At 42.2% G+C, this 19,807-nt stretch overlaps 1 protein-coding gene across 2 annotated transcripts; it reads right to left on the bottom strand.

Annotated features, from left to right (window-relative positions):
• Nucleotides 1-17,701: 17,701 nt before the first annotated feature.
• On the bottom strand, nucleotides 17,702-19,463 carry KCNE4 (potassium voltage-gated channel subfamily E regulatory subunit 4). 2 transcript variants are annotated; one of them, XM_057417088.1, is made up of 2 exons: nucleotides 19,207-19,463; nucleotides 17,702-18,835 (listed from the first exon to the last, which is right to left on the bottom strand). In XM_057417088.1, exon 2 carries the CDS (start codon nucleotides 18,756-18,758, stop codon nucleotides 18,267-18,269), a length of 492 nt encoding a protein of 163 aa, XP_057273071.1. In that variant the 5' UTR covers nucleotides 18,759-18,835; nucleotides 19,207-19,463; the 3' UTR covers nucleotides 17,702-18,266. The 2 variants fall into 2 exon arrangements, with proteins under 2 accessions (XP_057273071.1, XP_057273070.1); XM_057417087.1 differs by having other exon boundaries at nucleotides 17,702-18,772; nucleotides 19,207-19,449.
• Nucleotides 19,464-19,807: the final 344 nt, after the last annotated feature.

Genomic DNA, 19,807 nt, shown 5'->3' with positions numbered 1-19,807 from the left:
GATGGCACATCACAAAGAGCAACATCTCTTTTGGGTGCAAGTGACTGAAAAGGAACTTAAAGGCTTAAACAATCTTCGTAATACAGTGAAGCTAAAAAATCAGTTCTTAATTCAGACAGTATACTTCCCACTTTTAAAGTTTTTTATCTAAAATACCTTCATCCACAGGCCTACCAGTGGGCTAAACACTATCAGTGTCATGTACTACCTGTGTTCACTACAAGCGTGACCAGCTTTTCTTCTCCCTGAGACTTGTTTTTCATTGCATCTGCATTTCTGTACACCTGTGAAAGGTCCAACTGAAAGTCATAGCTTATTCACATAAGCATCCATTTGCACAGCCAGTAGAGCTTGCAAGTCTCTGGCTCATGAACAGCAGTGCTTGCACAAGCTATTTTCTTCTCATGGAGATATATTTTACTGCCTCACGTGCGCTGAACCTTTAACATTTTTGAGATGGACACAAAGGTCGTTCATTCTGTTTGCATTTGTAGCAGCTCAAGAATTTCTGCCACCAACTTTTCCTTAGCTTAGTAGTACAAGATGAAGAATAAATGTTTCCTTCCACTTCTGCAGAATACAAGGATGCAAACTGCACTAGCACAGAGTAATCCCTTTAAAGTCCAGTGTAATACTATAACATGACGTACCACTATGCCATCTTTCTGAGGTCATGCTTCCCACCAGCTTTAGCTGATCTCAGGCTGTTCTCCTGCCAGAAATCCTTCCACTTTTTTTCTTCTTTCTGGGATGGCTTCCAGTTGGATCAAGCAAACAATGGTTGCTACCACAAGCTTAGAGGTGTCTGGGATGTGTGGAAGGGGTAGAAGGGAAAAGGCAGGACTGTATTTTGGCATCAAGGGGTAGTTTTGGATCAGTTAAGCTGATGAGCATGGAAGGGGAATAGGCAAGGCTTGCTGAAGGGCAGCCATATAGCCCCTGGTAGAGTATGTCTTGCTTCTAACAGTTTTCCTCCCTGTAAAGGAGGGGTAAGGTTTGCAAAGTGTGTTAAGATTTCTGGGAGCCTACGATGTTGGTAGAGTCCTTTGTGGTGCACTACTGACTGATAGCTTCATGTATGTGCTGAAAGTGTTTGGCTCCCCAGTTAACCTAGGGGAGGTAGCTATCCCTCTGGGAGGACTTTGAGCATAGCTTTTAAATAAGACCTTCTGCTCAACATATCAAGGAGAATATTAGATTGAATATAAGAGAGAAATTTTCTTTGGTGAGGGTGGTGAGGCATTGGCACAGGTTGTCCAGAGAAGCTGTGGGTGCCCCATCCCTGGATGTGTTCAAGGCCAGGCTGGACGGGGCTTGGAGCAACCTGGTCTAGCGGAAGGTGTCCCAGCCCATGGCAGGGAATTGGACTAGATGATCTTTAAAAGGTCCCTTCCAACCCAAACCACTCTGTTATTATAGAAGAAAAATTAGCAGCTTTCATCATCAGTAACACAATACCTGACCCATTCTTGTAAATATTTTAATAATAATCTTTCTCTGTGTAAGTTGTTTTTCCCCCCAGATATGTCTGTAAACTTTGGAAGCTAAAAATAGCTATTACCTGATAGACCAGAAGAGGCATCCAGAAGCGTACAGTATCTCTAAGAATACCTTCTAATGGATGCATGTGGAAGAAAATAAAAGGGAAGCACAGAATACTTGCCCATAATAGTCCCTCAGCATCTTGATATTTGTTGCTCAGCACCTTTCTCAGCCAGACCACAGTAGCCAGTTTAATAACTTCAAATCTTAATAAAAATCTGATTGCAAGAATAAACCAAGGAATGTGCCCCTATTACAGTGGGATTTCAGCTGAGATTATGGTTCCAGAAATGATGCGGTGCCTAAAAATGAGAGGAAAACTAGGCATACAAGTCAGGAGGAGCACAAGGACCTGCATTGCACCTGGTCTCTACGACAAGCATTAGTTTCCCAGACTGAAAGTACTGGCATCTGCTTCAGATAGGGACAAAATACCAGCCAGGGCTGTGCTGTCATTACACAGTGAAGGGGACAGGAAGCAGGGAGGTTACAACAGCAGCAGTCAATTTTACTAAATCACCTCTAGCACACCTTGATGCCAGTTTATACCTGCATGAAGCAACAGCTCTCCTGTCTGCAGGTATTCAAGGACAATGGGGTGGCACTATACTCACTCACATGAGCAAGGGCTGTACTGCATGCTCCTTTTACCTCCACATACTGCTCCAGTGCTATGGCAACACAAACAACAAATAAAAAGCAAGGCAATATGAACTTTGAGCAGAATTAGCCATTTTCCTGACTTCTGATGAAAAATAGCTTTGGGATATATATATATATTTAGTGAATTTCCACATTGCCTTGAGCCTTTTTTTGTCAGTAATTCAATAGATCCTGAGACTTGGTCTCTGCCTATGCATTGCTTTTCACAGGCAGATCTCCAGGTAGTAATTATGCCTTGAAAGTTTTTTTCCAAGGAACTTTTCTTTTGTAAAAACAGGGCCCAAAGGCCAATCCACTGATTATGACAGTTCTTTGCAATTTCTCCTTCCAGTTTCAGGTGCAGGCTGCTGCAAGCCTTGGAAACAAAGCAACAGGAAGAACCCATTAATATGCCCCATATTACAGGAACATACACTTGAAAAATAAAACTGTGAATTCTTTCCACCTTCAGTTTGCCACATCTTGGTGTCTCTGCTCATTGTGCTCCAGAAGACTTTTGCTTCCAACACCTCCCAGAGGCAACATGTACTAGAGACTCAGGAAACCTGTGCTCTGCTGCAGAACCACCATTCCCACGGATGCTGATGTTCCATATGAAACAGCAGAACAAAGCAACGTATTTAAGTTGCCAGCTTAGTTCTCAGGTCACCCTTTAGGTTTTTGATAACCATCCCTGCTATAAAAAGGTGTCGTTCTTACCCCACATGACCATACATAGAGATGAGCACACACACATGCATATACAAACATGTAAGTCAAATCTACCAAAGAATCTGAAATCCAACTGTAACACCTTTCACAGACTTTTCTGCTTAGAACATTTAATGGCCTTTCAAAGGCTAGTGAAAAAAAATATGCACAAAGCCTCTGTCCAGGTATAATGATGGTAACAATGACTGTGAAAGAAAAGGAGATCCTGTCAGTGAGCTTGCATGTCTTTCTGGCTCTCTAAAAAGCCACAAACAAACAAAAACATCACAACCCCACTCAGGTTTATCTTAGACTTTTGGAAGCTGGACTTAACCTAATGCAGTTACAACAGCAGGATTATTGTTCTTGTGCTGTGGTATGTGCAAGTCTGTGTCCTGCTCCTTCTTTCCCTGCACTTCACTGCCCAGCAGAAGCAAGCCCCAGAGATTTAAGTGCATCACCTGGAACACGTTGGCCAAATCAAGGATTGAAGCAGTGAGCCACACAGCTCAAAAACATGAGCTCTTCCTGCTAACAGACGAGGCTCTCAAACAAACGCATCCCACATGCATGCATGCATCCTCTGTGCACTGGGCACAGCTGGGGCTACACACCACATAACGCTCCCACACTCTGGTCCTTAGGTCACTCAGCAAATATGGAACAAGCAACTGAATGCAGCATTTGGATGTGGTGAGTCATATCACAGTTTCAAACCATGGGTTTGCAGCACAAAGAACGTATTGCCATGCAGAAATCTAGAAACTTCCCAGCCACCCCAGGCAAACCAGCAGCAGAATCCAAGTTCCACAATCTCCTAGACTTGACCCACCCTAAAGAAGATATCAGGGTAACCTATTCTACTCCTTCTGAGCAGTCCATGAGGTGGAAGGTATGTTTTCCTTATGTGTTAATAGACCTCAGCAGAAAAACATTTATAAAGCTGAACAGGACTGTGAATCTGCAAAACTCTTGTCCCACAGAAATAGGTTATTACATGTTAAGATGCTACAATCCATGTCACAACTCTTGAAGATTTCTGCAGAAAAGCCAGACTTCTTTCTCACTGTAACATGTTATATCGGTCTACATAAAATAAAATAAAACAAAATTGCAAAAGTAGAATACTAGAAAGAACCGAAACCATACCCTCCATAAAGTCACACCTTCCTCCTTTCCATCTTCTGAAAGCAAACAGGAAGGATCTGGGAGAAGATCTTAAAACCCTGAGGGCACTAATAAGCCTTCAATGCCCTCACCAGCCTCAGCTGGGGCCTCACCCACACCTGCACCCACAGGTTGGAAGACCCTGGAATAAGAAAAGCTGTTGTAGCCTCTGGAAGGGAAAAACAAAAAGGATCTCATCTGTTGATCTTTTTTCTGAGCCACCTGTCTTAGTTAAAATCCTCTGTTGAGATTGATCCCATTAAAATACCCCTTTGACTACCTTGTTATTCTAAGCTCACTTGAATTAAAAAAAAACAGCCCTGTGCAATCTCTGTGCTGCATGTGTAAATGACTTGTCCAACAGGGTTTGTACTTTTAATCACACAGGAATTTTAGCTACACAGGCTAGCAGGTAAATGCATTTAGTGAACTGACACTTCTGCAGTGCCATAGGACTGGGGCCTGTCAGTGATCTGGCAGCTCATACGGCTGTGCATTTACAAGAATATCTCCAGTGCAAGCTGCTGCTTTTCTTTTGCCTATATTTGTTTACAGAGAAATCCTGGAACTGCCGATTGTCCTGGCTCCTGCACTCTCTCTGTCAAGCATCAACTAAAGAAAGCCACACATCCATTTACATATGCAAAGCCAAAATATTACATGTTTCCCTGCAGACATCAGCACATCCTAACGCACACAAGAGTTAGAGTTCAATGGCTGAGCATTAACCTGCAACAAATCTGAGTTAACAAATGCAAGATACCAATTAGTAAATACAAAATACTACACAAAATTCAGGCAGACACCCATGTGTACATGGGGAGTGATTAGGCACCTGTTACTTCCACTAAGGCTAAAACTGTGTAGTAGTTTCATTGAAGACATTCATATGCAAAATACCCAAAATTATGAGCTGTGGATCACCTTAGTATCTCAATGACCTGTTCACATCAGAGACAGACCTGTTACTGCATGCAGTGCGGATAAAATAGTTCTGCTCCTGACATGTAGAGATGATCTCTGTCTCTTGTTAACCATCAGGGACAGATCAGGGGTTGCTTGTTTAAATCAGACTCTACTTCTGTTAGCTCTGGTTCTACTTCTTATTTTCTCTAGTGATCAGACTCAACTTTGATGAAAGGCTGAGATGTTTCAAAGCCAGAATGTCTTGAAGAAGACATTTTCATCAGCATGAGAAGATCCCATTTTGTTCTGATCACTACAGCTTCATCAAGCTATAAGGGGTCAGAACTTGTATAGGTGACCTGAAAATGAAGCAGCATGTTGCGAAAGAGAGCAGATTTTCTGACTACTTCTCTCACACTTTTCGCTTTTGTGTTATGCCCTGCCGTCAATTCACAGCCATGGGATCCACCTCCTCACAGGTCATAGGTGCTGAACCTTCTTTCCAGATCTGGCAGCTCAGATCAATGTCTTCCTTTCTATCCTACGGTGAGACTGAGGGTCTTTGTCCTTCATATGGGGATGTGGAGTATATAAGCTGAAATATAGTGTCCTGTTTTCTTTACCACCACGTTCTGGGCCATTCTGCCTCTTCCTTCATTATGATAGTGGACAGACAGTCCCTTCAGGGATCAACAGTCCTCTTAAAATCTGCTTGTGAAGTTTCCATTCAGTCTTTACCACACCTGTCATGGGCAACATGGATCAGATTGGATAAGGGAGAAAAGATGTTACTGCAGCACTAATAGCTGGCCCTATTAGCTAAATAGTACAACCTGTAGAGGTGCATCTGAAATTCAAGCCTTCTTATAGGTTATGCCCAGTATTTTCATTCTCCCTAACTTTGAAAGGAATTTAATTTTTCCAAGTAAAAACAGATGTATAAGGAAATGAATAAAACTGCAGAGACCATTGGGAGCAATCTTCCTGCACTGGTCCAACAGCCTGTGCTTAGCAGTTGGTGTTTCCTAGGACTTTTCCCCTGGCACTGTCCATTGCACCTTCACTAGCAGCTACTAAGAAAAAGACAGAACATATTCTCATCAAAATTCTTAGGTCTGTTTCCAGTTAAGGGTGCAGTAAATTAATATGTCATTTATAAAACCAGATGGAAAAACCCAAAGAACAATTCAAAGACATGCTGGTTTCTTCTCAGAAGAATAAATGTCAGCCTAGCCCCACCTTTATTTCTGTACACTGGATACACTGAGAAGAGGTCAAATGGTTCTTTCTGTCTCATGAGCAGAATATTTCCCTTATGCTTACACTAGAAAAAATGGTAGTAGCAGCACCTTTAATAAGCACAATGAAGTGGTGAGATCCAATTACTCTCTGCAGGTTGTTTTTAAATCGCCACATGACTAATTCCTGCCTAGAGTCCATTGCCTACATGACCCATGTCACACACTAGATTACTTTGTCCCATCTCCCCGTTTACTGCATCTTCCCTCCTACACTACAAGCTCTGGGAGCTGAGCTGCTTTTTTTATCCCTCCTCCCCAGAGTAACTGCATTTAGTCAAAGAGATTATTTAGAAAGTCAATGTTTCCTCACTAAAGTAAGCAAAACCAACACAGCTTTGACTTGAAACACAGTCATTTCAACAAAACATTTGCTTCTTTTAAGCAGCAAGAGAGAGGACAAGGTATTAATTCCCTGATCAAATCCAAAAAAGCAGTGGGTACAGGCTGATTTCTATCGAGGCCCTGAAGGAATCCACATCTCATATGAGAGTACTATGGCTGCCAGGCTACAGGACAGCCAAATCTTACAGTGCCCTGATGTTTTTGTTTTATACAAGTTATAGTCAACGAAAAAGGAGCTGAAATCCAATATGTTTGTGCCTCTATGCATTTGCTAACCATTGAGCTAGGGAGCATTTGTAATTCCTTTTTCTCTGGCTCAGAAAATATATATTTTATACTGCGCAGACACTGCGGGTGTATAGCTTTTTCTTCCTAAAACACTCAAAAGTGCTTGTAATTCAGTAGGACTGGATTATCCAGCTCCACCCAAGAATAAACTGGAACTGGCTGAGGGATTCCCAGTTTCTGGGCAAATGCATTAACCCTTGAGTTAAGTAAAAGGGAAAAATGACTGCGGAGAAAAATCCACTCCCAGAAAAAAATAAAATCCCAGGAGTACTGGTTAGAGAATTTGACCTGAATTCATAAATAGTTTTGGGATGACCTAAATAGAGTTTTCCCAACAAACTCACTATTCATCAAGACTTTTTCTTCTGATTTTGCAGGCCAGTGGGCTCATTTGGTATACCTCACTATAGATATTAAACAGTAAGCTTAAGAACGTCAGGTTTTCTTTTTATACAGCTTGGATAGAAAGGAACTACTCTACGGGCTTCCTTACTCCATACTTAGAAAGCTGTAGTCTGTTTTTCTGGAGTGGCCATCATTATGAAATTATCACCTTGAATAACACAAGAGAAAAAATGACCAGAGTAATCTTCAAGAACAACATTCTCCCAAATTAAAGGTCACAAAATGCCTGACAGAATTGCCCTTTTCATAAGTCACTGGAAATACTAAAACTCCTGAGAAAAGAGGAAGACACGGTATCATCCTCAGAAAAAAAGCAAAGTGAAAGGGCACCTAGTTAGAGTGAGGTTTCACAAATATCAACAAGGCAAAGCTGAAGCAGACCTCAGTCTGTAGGAAGGAATCTCTTTTTGATGGAGACCACGGCTGTGATTGCCACCATCACAGACTGACCGCATCCCTCCTTCACCCCAGGGGCATGGCCACCATGCAGTACAACCCCAGTAACGGGGAGGAATTCACCAAGCTTCTCCGCACTCATTTTTATCCTTCAAAAAGGAGCTTTGTGAAGGATGACTAGACGTCAGAGCTATTTGAGGCAGCAAGCGATGAAATATCCATTCGATATCCATTTCAGCAGGCTTTTCAGAGCTGGAAGGCAAATGCTATCAGTTAATAGGGCTTGACAAGCCTAGCAACCATAGACGTTACTCAGGGCAGGGATATGTAATTAAGCAATAAAGTGTACTGTGCTGCTGCTGCTGCTGGGGAATAATGAAGAGCCTCAGGGGGGTATGAAAAAGTGTAAAGATATGAGCAGCAGCACCTGAAAAGTGAAATTATGGAGAAAATCCCAGGCTTTGTTATTCTTCCTGTAAGCATGGCAGCTGGTGGGCCCTCCACCCCAACCTGGCCTGGCGAGACCTTCCCTCAGCCCCATGGCGAGAGGTATTTCATTGCCTCTCATTGTGGTCTTGGGTCCACCACCGACCCCAAGCTCCCTCAGTGCAAGTGGTCTCAGGTGGAGACACTGGGCTGCTGCGGGACCGAAAACCCACTGTCTCAGGCTCCGGCCCACAAAAACAGAGATTCCACATGGATCTTCTGCATGCCGCTTGCAACCCTTGCTCAAAGGCAGCAGTTCTCATTTTATGGCTTTTATCACTTGATAGTTTCTTCTGAGAGTCAATCAATGTAATTGCTTTTCAATAACTTCCAGTCATTCGACGCATGAAAGCAAAACAGCTGGCAGGCTGCACGGAAACACTATGTGAAGGCAACCACGTGGCCATGACATGTGTCTGTAATGGCTTTATTCACCCCTGACAGAATAATCCCCCATGGTGGGTGGAAAAAGGGGTGTTGGGTCACCCCAGAGTCCCCAGCCAGCCCAACACAGAGCAGACCTCTGCTGCTGGGCATCCCAACCCCTGCCTTGCTGAACCAGGTCACCATGGGGTGAAAAGGACAAACAAAAGCATCTGTGGAAGGCAGGTGAAAGGCAGGCTGCAGCTTAACTCACCTTCAGGAATAGCTGTGACTGAAGGCAAAATCTGGTGGAAATTGTCCAAAAAACCATAGGTTCAGTGTGAGGAGACCCCACTGACATGCCTGAAACACTAGGGAGGTCCAGGGCTACTAAAGCTTTCTTGGGGCCATGCATATCGGAACGCCCTCCAGTGAGACAAACCAAAAGCAAACCTGCTCCATTATCAGGTTGACAAGAAGCAAATAAAGCTGAAGAAATAGGGTTTATTTTACTATTCTACTTCTACTACTATTATTATATACAGAAAGATCCATGGTGCTGGGGAGGTTGGGAAAGCCCATGGAAGCTGGAGTACTGTGGGGAAGATGCTGGATCAAAGGTAATGAACAGTTATGTGTACAAGGGTGAGCTGTCTTAACAAATCTTCAGAGCTTCTATTTTAAACCCCTAACCAGAGAAACCCATTCACAATACTAGCAATTCATTTTTCAGCTCTGACTGTTCTTTAACATGCATGTCCCACAGTTGCAAGGGGAAATGGTGAATTTCAGACAATCTTCAGTAATTAGGGGAACAAGGACAGTAACTGTGCATGTTAGCTGCATAGGTAACCTCACAACACGCGGCTATATAAGAACTCATTATTTCCCCACACAAAAAATCTCACTAATAATGAATGTGAAAAAGATCAGGAGAGCAGGGGGGGGAAAAAAGGCTGAAGGTGGTAGCTGACATTAGAGCTGGGTGCTGCTTTCACTGTGTCACAGCTCAGCTGACTGTTTGCAACCCAGTCTTTCCCTAGAGCTTTGCAGCATAGCCACTTTTATGGACCCATGCTTAAATGGAACAGTTTGGCCTTCAGATGCCACAATAGCTTACGTGCAGGACTCCCTAAGAGCGCAGGTCCCTGGAGAGGAGCATGAGGATGTCTACAGGAATGAGCTGGCTGTGGCCCTAAGCAGAAGAGCAGATTTGTGTAATCTTATCCCTTATAGACCAAAGAGAGGAGTTAATCACTTTCCAGGCAATGCTTCAAATTGGATCACTAGGGATATCTGAGAGGATTCCAAAAGAAATGTTCCTGACGACCATTAATGTGTTCCCAGTGACGTACAAGATGCACATGCACAAATAAAGCAGCAGCTAGCCTGGAAAAAAAATCAGCTTGTGTGCAAAGGTGCACCTAAAGCAAATTACATCATAAGGGACTCGCTAATTTCCAGGGTAAATAATGACCGCCTCTGCCCTTCCACGTGTGCTCCCAGCAAAGGGGTGCAGGAGCTGGATGCAGGGCATGTGTATAGCCCAGCTTCCACCCTTGAAAATTCCAAGGGGCCACGCTCTGTTTCCATAACACTTTTTGCATGCTTACTTTTATGGGTCTCTTGATGACAATCTAAATCCTGCCTGTTTTTCAATAAGCCATTAATCTTCCAGATAGAGTTCAGGGAAGTTGCTGTGTAGCAATAAAGTGCATGTTTCCAGAGCCCAGAGGGAACAAAAAGAAAAAAGTGAAAGGGAGTGACATTGGTTTTGAGAAATAGTTTCCTGGCTTGGAGGGGTTGGGGGGCATACAGGGTTATCTCCCCATATCCTACCTGAAGCTTGCCCTTCTCCTCACCAAACCCTGATGCCACTTCACCTGTAACATTTGTGAGAAGGTCCACCCTTCCAAATTCAGGGTCAGTATAAGAAAGGGGCTGGTCACCCTCTGTACCTTCCACTCTGATGGCCCAGGAGCCTGTTGCCAGCTGGGACTGTGCTTTGCTGAGCAGGTAGGTACCAGCTGGGGAGAGTCAGTGCTCATCACTGCTCCCACCAGACCTCGCTTGGAGGTCAGTGATGAGTGGGTTCTACTGGTTTCCAACCAGCCAGCAATTTCAGTAGCTAACTCATGTCACCTAATTTACTTGCTGCCATTTTTTCAGACTGAAGGATAAAATGTTTCCTCTTTGTCTTCAAACTTCTTCCTTTTGTTGTGCCAAGAGTAGCAATGTCGCAGAGCCAGTGTCATAAAAGCCATCAAATCCTCATGCCAAGCTTGGGAAGTCATGTCCTGGGTTTGCATTTGAACTGGTGACCCACAGCAGAAGTAACAAATTCTGAACCCTACTTTATAACAGGAAAAAATAACACAATCTTTTGTGCTTCGCCCTATAAAATTGATGTTAACCATATGTCAATGTGTCAATAGCTGCTAGGAAAGCATCTACTGTGCTACTCAAAAAAGATGGTAGCAGTCAGCATTAGAAAGTGACAAGGAATAGAAAAAATCATGTCCAACCTGACTTGCATGCCCTAAGCTATGTGTTCTATGCACAAAAGAAAAAGAACATAAAGAGAGACCTTAAAAAATAAGTTCTCTGGGCAACAGTTCTCTAGAAAAATGGTAGTGAGGGGGGAAAAATAGGCAGATCGGGAACATACATACAGATAGAAGTCCATTTATTGGACTCACCCAGTTCAAACTGGCACAGCTCTCAACAGAAAAATGAGGGAAGATTCACTGTCTGTCTAGACATCATAAATACAAGGACTCAAAGAGTCTAGTACTTTTACTCTAAACTCCTGAGTCTGTGATCCTTCCCTGGCACACATGTACCTCACAAATATTACTATACAGGACACTTTTAATCCCAAAGCGCTGCCTATTCCATATGAATATGTTTTCTTTTTTCCATATGAATATTGTGTTCTCATTGCTCCTGATGATAGTACTTCACAAGGCAAACTTATGGTCATGGAAGAGAAGCTGTGGAAAAAATTGTTTTGACTGATACTAAGAATCCTGTCAAAATTTGAATGTCTTTCATGAGTCTTACTATAATAGTAATGTGTAACTGAGTATGTAAATACCCACCCAAACACTAAGTACTGTATCTACAGATCACCTGCTATAGTAAAAACCTTGAGCAGCCAGCCCTAAGGCACTTGCTTGCCACTGACCACAGATGATGGCTAGCTCTCTCAGCAGCCATTTGCACCTCCTTAAAGATGCTCTCCGCAGAGGCAAGCCGATCTGTCCTTTTCATCTGGCATTTCATTCTTGATGCATATAGGAGAAAAAAAACTACAGTGAGAATCCATCTGAAATACACATCCTGGCCAAAGCTTAGCTAATTAGATGTGGCCGAAGTTAATTATGTTTAACACTGAACCGCTAAGCCCCAGGCAACAGAGCTTTTGCTGCAGTTTCCTTTGGTGAAGGCACAGCAAAGAGTTCCTCAGTAAGTAGTGGTATGTGTTACCATCACATCACCCACATATCTCGCTGTCATTTCTTGGATAACACTCATCTTTCTAACCAAAATCAGCTGCATCATTTGGTGTAAAATGTTGTGCAATTTATCAAAAGTAACACAGGGTGAGTACACAGCCCCAGACTTCCCACAAGTGCTCTCATGCAGTGCTGGGTGTAGAAAATTACATCTGGAGAAATGTCCCAGTGGTGCTCAGGCTTTCAACAGTCCCAGCACCGCTCCATGCTTCTACAAGCATCAAGAGCCTTCTCTGTCTTTCAATGTGGCCAAAGCACAGTGCTATCACACTGGAAAACAATCACTGACACTCAGCCTGCTGTTACTGAGAGGGTCAACAATAGCAACAGGTTATTTTGTAGCATCAGGTATTTGTAAGGAAAATGATGAGATGAGGTTCCATTAAGGCCCTGAAAGAGGCACCCTGAGGCTTGTCTGTGTAACAGTCAAGGGCGGTCTGTCTGCTACTACATATAACTAATACTAAAAAATAGTAGCAGCAACACTTTTTCTCTTCCTTTCTTCTCTTACATGAAACTTTGCTCGATCAGTTTATCATGTTCCAAAGAAACAGAAGGCGTATATATGTCCTTAGAGGTGCACAGTTTATATTTCCTCCTGAAGAGAAAGGAAGACTGGTCTGCTGAGTATTCACCAGGATGGAATTCAAAACCTCTTGCGAACATTGTGTGCCTCACATCCTCTTGCCTGCAATGTTCAGCTAACATTTTCATTGCTGGGATGAGACACAGCTGTTCCAGGGAGGGCTAGGCTGGGAACAAGCACCACAGCAGGATTGCTTCAGGCCCAGCACTCATAGGTAAACTGCAGGGGATGGAGGCATCATATACTGGCCATGACTAAACAGCTGGAGTTCACACCGGAGGAAGTTCTTATAATTGTGTGGTTCCTTCTCCAAGAACAAAGAGTACCAGCTCATCTGCCTTTTCGCACTTTCTGTCAGAGCTCAGCACCCTGAAGCTCTCAGTGTAGTTATTCTCACATCAGCCTTAGGCGGTGAAGATGTGCTCTTCTTTATAGTTTATAAATGAGAGTCTTAGCCAAAGCAAGTAATTTTCCAGAGCACCACAGTGAACCTGGAGCAAGAGAGAAAACTCAATTTAGCCTCCCCTGTCACAGGGCTACTGCCCTGCTCACCATCACCTCCTCTTTCATATCAACCAAGTAAAAAGGCCGTTATGTGGTTTCTGTTGACCTGAGGAGATCAAATGGGATGAGCTGTATTCTTACAGATAGTCACAGACGCTAGCAGTTGTCATTTGTTGCCAGAGGCTACCCTAGCACCTAATAGTATTAACGAAGACAAAAGAGATTATTGTTCCTAGGTGGGCAAATGCTTTGTATTTATACTTTGTCTTTCTCTAGGAATCACAAGCATTTTGTGTCTATCAAGAACACATCATATTCTCACAGATGGGAATATAAGTAGCATCATCTAATAATCGAGTGAAACACAGGACAGTTAAACAGATTAGCCAGGGAGAGAGATGGGAGCATAGCCTGTAATGCACCGTTCAATAGCCTTTATTATCCTTCTTCCAGTCACTTATTTAGATGGCAAAAGCCTCAGTCTAACCTGGCCTAATACCCAAACCTGAATTGAAACAAAATTAAGCTTTAAAAAAAAACTGGTGCTTATTGATTTTGTATTATTTACAATTTTCTGTCCCAGTTGAGATGGATACAGAAGTGTCAATACATTAAGAAAGTGACTCATCTCGCAGCTATTTTTGGCTTTAAGCAGTAGGAACTGCAGAGTTGCATGAAAATGGAATGAATACAAAAGCAAGTCAACCAAATACACAGAGGCAAATATGGTCGGTGCTTTAAAAACAATAGCATAAGCAATTTCATTAAGTTGTATGCCTTTTAGATCCCAAACTCTTATTTTAAATCTAAAATGCAACTGTGACTGCAGGGAGAAATCATCTTCATATGAGAAAAACAAGGCCCAAAAACTTTGGAACATGAGCATGGTAGGTTGACAAGCATAGGAGACCGTGGTCCAGCTTTGGCACAATTACATCTAGTGCAATCCACCGTACTGTCCTGCACCCCACTTTGAGTACCTCTGAAAATGCTCATCTACCATGTTACATGGACTCCCTTCTACCTCTGTAGGGTCTTGAAAGTTTTAGATTAGAATTAAAGGCAAGTGGTTTAATCTTCTCTTGGTTGAAACGGCTGTGATTGAAGTGCAGTCTGTGTTTGCAACGTGTGCTTCTTGTCCTTGAGCAGTACACCTACCCTTGTCCAACATCATGCTCTGAGGACTTAGAAACTAAAATGACTGCTACAGTTTATCCATTTCCTTCTTTTCCAGTCCTGTGAGAATTACTTGATTATTTGGGTAGGTGTGGGTGCATGTCTGGGAGAGGAACAGATCCAGGAGAACCCACCACGAGAGGGCCAAGATGTGGAGAGAAGTGTTGCAATGAGTTGCAACACACAAGGCTCCTGGCCTTAACCAGTCAATTGTCATTGCCCTCAAGCCAAGATCTACTAGCTTTGGATCTGATTTGACTCAGTTCCTGAAGCACACTGGATATGTCTGTCATTAAAAAAAAAGAAGTAAATATAATAAATACAAATTATTACCTTTCACTCCTCAGTAGTCAGGAGGATTTTGAAACAAGCTTAATGGGGGAAATTTTATTCTTTCTATCTGTAGCTTTTCAAGATTCACAATGCTTCTTTTGTTTTGGAATAATAGCTACCTGGTAATTCTGGGTCACTGGGCTGTCTTCAAGGTAACCTTGCATTCAATTGCACATCCAATTCACTTTTACAGCTAAAACATATTTTTGCTTCTTTTTTTCCCCTGCTGCCATCAAAATACTAATTTGAGCAAAGACAAGTGCTGTAGGGCAAAGACACATACATACCGAACTATCAGGCTTTCTCTAATCCCATGGGTCAAGGATAGCTTCATCACAGTCTGCAAGGAGGTAGTCACATCTTCATGCTTACTAGGTCACTTCAGTGTAGATAGACACCAAAGCACACAGTGTTTCCCTTTATAGCTCAATTTAATGCAAGAAACTGCTGGAATAAGCTAGCTTTTGATTCATAAAGCAGCACTATAATTGACATTTCATGCTGGTTTTCCTTCTTATCATCAGTGCTGTCAGAAATCTCTTGATTCATTATTGTGGCAATGGAAACACTGAAACACCAAGACAGCAGCATGGGTAAATGTGGAAGATATGACATTACTGACCCACTATTCCAGGACACTGTTGGTGTCCCGGGAGATTAAATTGCTGGAGGGAAACACAGCCTTGCTGATGGGTAGCTTTAGGTCCATAGAAGCTTGTGAATAGGCTCCAGAATTACTATTAGGGAGTGAGTGAAGAGAGCAGAGCACAGGGGAACAGCTCTTGTGGGAAAGCAAGCAGATACAACTTTATAGCACCCTAATTTTTGAAACAACCTCAAATTACCCCATGCAAGTAGGTCTCAGACAGTGCCTGTGACCCTATACATACCAACACAGCTTGATGGAAGTGCAAAGCTGCCTCTAAACACTTCTGCCCTGCATTGGGAGCCAGAATCCCAAGACCTCCCCTAACCCTAATGTTGGATATGACACAACAGGGTCTAAACTTGTGACAAAGCCAGCTATGCACCATAGCCATGTACTGGAAATCCAGGGGGAACAGGATTGTTGTCAGAAACTTGCCCATAACCTTAACCCTAGCCCACCCAATTTGGTACAACGTAAATTTGAAACCAAAACTCAAAACACAGACTTGTCAAGAAGCTGGGTAAGTGACAAGAAAGGTTTCATAACAGCTCAGTTTTGCCAGCCTCCTCAACGGCTCTGCAGCACCACCAGCTCTTCGCAGGAGCACTCAGGGTATTGCTGCAGCCCTGCCTGCATATGGGCTGGAGCTGAGTACTAAGAAGTTGCCCAGCATAGAAGAGCCAGCATAGAGCCAAGGCATATCTGGAGCACCTGGCTCAGCCCTGTGTTCAGCCCCAGTCAAACACAAGGAATCATTTCAAAAAGAGGCTAAGGATCCTGTAGGAATTTTGCCCAGCTTCACTACTGTAAATCCACTTGAGATAGTGAACAAACATGGCAACTTTTCCAGGAACCGTGTTTCTTTATTTAAATAAAAATTAGTGCCAGTAGAAACAATAAACTTTAAATACATAAGACAATTATATACAACTCAACGTTAGGAATTATGTACATCAGGTTTTTTACAGATACAAATACATTTATACCAAAAGGACGAATGAGAAAACAATGGAAAATGTGACAACTTGCGCATGTCAGTCTCATTTGGAAAGTTTCAGGATTCAAGTGATTCCAGGCAAAGCGCCAAACTCAATTTGGCTTCTTTCAAACTTAAAACAGTCCCATTTGGAATAAATCTACCAAAAAGCTTTATATGGTCTGATCCAAAGTTCACTGAAGTCGATGGAAAAAATCCCACTGCCTTCAGTCTGAACCGAATCAGGCCCTTTCTGAGCACAATGGAGCCTTTGTTCTGCTGTGATGAGACAGACAGCGATACCTCTGCAGGCTACATCATATTAACTCTTCGAGCCAAAAGCAGAGCTCTTCCTACTAAACAGCAGAAGTACATTAGGATCTTGCCTCAGTATGTTTCTGCTGTTCAGCACTCATATTTTTCAAGCTGTCTCTCAAGCTTTACTGCAAATGAGTAAATCACAGAGCCGTTATAGCGCAGGAAATACGTGAAGACATTTTGCAAACATCTTGCTGTGCAAAGCTTTAGATTCAGGCTCTTCAGCCCTCATGCTTCAGAACTAATCCAAACATTGCAATAAGTTATCATAAAATATAAGGTACAAGTGAAATATTATTTTTTTTATGTTCACTCTTACTTCTTTTAACAGTGCAATAATTTAGTAACTAATTTCATGAACATTTAAAAAAAAATCACAGTACCATTAAGTTAGAAGGGGGAGTTTGTGGTGGTTTTAAAAACTAGTTACTAATGACTTTATAGAAATGCATCTGTCAAATGCGAGCTGTTAAAAAAATGTAATAGTAATGCAATGTTTATCTACATTGGCTTAAATAGAGCAGAAAGTCTAGCTTCTTTAACAATGTAAATGGGTACAGTTGTACTGACCACAAATGGAGGATTTAACTCCAATGGAGAAGCACAAAATCTTGTGCATGTCCTCTGAAGTCAGGAAGACTCAGCTGACGACTTCAGTGGGGCCAGAATTTCTCCCTTGCTAGGTGTCCTGGGTTCAGCAGTAGCTACTGCTGAACCCAGGACATTAGGTTAAATTCTATTCTGAATTCCACCTATTTTTTCAAGGGGGCGTAACAGAGCAGCATTTGTTCAAGCCTTTCTACATCTTACACCTTGTAACAAAGATCTTTTAATGTCTACTTTAACTTACAGATATATGCCTTTAGTGATCAAATGTACATATCTTTAAAATTACAAAAGCAAAAAACAAAACCTCTTTTCCTACCAGAAGCTCAGTCAAAGGCTGTATTGCAGCAGAAGTTGGTGAACCTGACCCAGCCAGGACAGGTACAACTAAAGCAAAGATAGATATAGTGGCATAGATCTGAAACTGAGCTTTAGAAATCTCCTAGGAATTTGATGCCCTTTTCCTTTTCTTTTTTTTTTTTCCCTTCTTTTTCTTTCATTCTTTCTGTGCTGGTCAGTCTCCAGCCATGATACAATCTTCCTTCAACTACAGCATCAACAGATTTTCAACTTTTGAGGCCTCTGAGCAAATCTCCTGTTGGCTGTGGTTTGTTATAGAAAAAAAAAATACTGTAAAAATACTTCTAGTCTATCACAGTTTTGTGTGAATAAGCATTATCCATCATCTTTAACAACCAGGCACTTGTAACTTCCCTAAACATTCCCCAGATATCTGCAGAATTCCAAAATATGAAGGAACATGCCAGTAATAGTTACCTTGTTACAAAATATATATATTCTCCTTGTTCTTAGCTTTTATGGTAAGAAATAATAATGGAAAACTTGAAATTAAGCATCCCAATTACGTGCAAGTTACACTTTGGAGTTGGGTACCACTGCTTCTTGTCCTGCCAGCTCTCAGGAGCACCTTGGGCCCAGAGGCACAGCTGCCTGGTTCAGAGTTCATTGGAGAACAGGAAAGTAGAACCAAAAGTTCTTAGTGGGAGCTCCACTCACGCTTTGGCAGCTGATCAAGGGAGCCCTGCAAGTGCTAGGAGTTCTTATGGATGTTTTCCGCAGATCCCTCGCTGCTCTCATTGAGGAGCATTTCTGACACTTCCCCCAGTTCAGCATCCAGCACTTCCTCCTGGATGGTGAAGTGCACATCTGGGGAGGAAGATTCAGAGCTCACACTGCTGCCTTCCATTGAGCAGATGGCACAGGACAGGGATGGCACCATGCTCTCCTGCAGCATGTTCAGCATCATGGGGATCTGGACAGATTTCAGCCCCGATATGGTTGGTAGAGGCTTCACAGCTTCCCCCCATTCTCTCTCCTCATCTTTGTAGAGCAGAAGCAAATTGGACTTCTTCTCTTTTCTTTTGGATTTCATGTAGCCAAGCATTATCCCTATCAGGAAGATCCCATAGAAAGACATGACGATCAGAATGTAAAAATACTCATTACTGCTGCTCTTGTCTGTGTTGCGGGATTCAGCATCAAGCATGGCTTGGGTCATGTTTGCATGGTCCATTTTCAGCATGGAGAAGCTAAACCCTGGAGGAGAATGTGTATGTATGTGTAAAGTCAAACTTCAGATCAAAGATTTAAAAGAAACATCTGAAAAAAGATACCCCAAATTATTCCTTTCTACCTGTAATATGTAATCTTACAAAACACACACCTGATTGGAGCTTGCAGTCTATCATAACTCTGCTTTACTACTGTAATTGAATGAATTGTTCTTCAGACACAGAAAACATTAGAGGAAAGAAAATGCATATTAAATCACATCAGAGTTCTATGCTGAATTATAAAACACCCACCCCACATGATTAAAGGAAAAAAAAAAACCTATATAGAAATACTCTGCTAGGCATTTAAACATAGTTTTGTTCTATTTGACCATTCTTCCATAAAGGGGAGAAAAGTTAGAAGCATTATTTTATTCAATGATTCAGGGGAAAAAAAATAATCAAAAAGCAACTTACGTTGGTATGCAAATAATTCGTCCTTGTGCAAAGCTCAAGAGACCTTTCCTCTACCAAATGCCGGGTGTTCTGAAAACTTTCCTCTGCTGCAGTTGGAATAAATAGCTCTAAAGAAACGTTTCATCACGTGTTTTAGAGGCACAGTTTATAATAGTTTTGTGTTGGAGTCAACAGATGAACTTGAAGGATTGCAGTTCAACCCACTGAACCCTTAACAGCTGTGAAAAGAAAAAGAGTTGGGAATTCAGATTTTACTCTTTCCTTACCAGTTCAGCACTAGCTCTTTGAGCCAGTGAATCTGTCCTTTTTTACTACCACCCCAATTGCTGAATCTGACCTGTTACACTGAATATCCTTTGAGTACTCTTGGGTACAGCAGAATGGAAAACCTGCAGACCATCACTCTGCATTTGTCATAAAATATAGCAAAATATACTGTGAATTTTGTAGTAGCCACTATCAAGTTATTTAAATGGCTGCTCTATGTATTTTTCCCTAAGAGATGGTGGAGGAAACAGGATTATTTTCTTTGCCTGGGACTAGTGACAAAGCTTTACAAAGTGTGTGCAGAACAAAAGTGGTGACCTTCAACTCATGATGC

The sequence above is a fragment of the Pezoporus wallicus genome, unplaced genomic scaffold, assembly GCF_028554395.1.
Source record: "Pezoporus wallicus isolate ANWC-B61680 ecotype Strahan unplaced genomic scaffold, APGP_CSIRO_Pwel_v1 contig_360, whole genome shotgun sequence".
NCBI classification, from domain to species: domain Eukaryota; kingdom Metazoa; phylum Chordata; class Aves; order Psittaciformes; family Psittacidae; genus Pezoporus; species Pezoporus wallicus.
This window is presented reverse-complemented; position numbering and strand designations above follow the sequence as displayed.

Coding starts and splice junctions, on each gene's coding strand:
- KCNE4 (XM_057417088.1), bottom strand. CDS start 18,758: ATGCTGAAAATGGACCATGCAAACATGACCCAAGCCATGCTTGATGCT.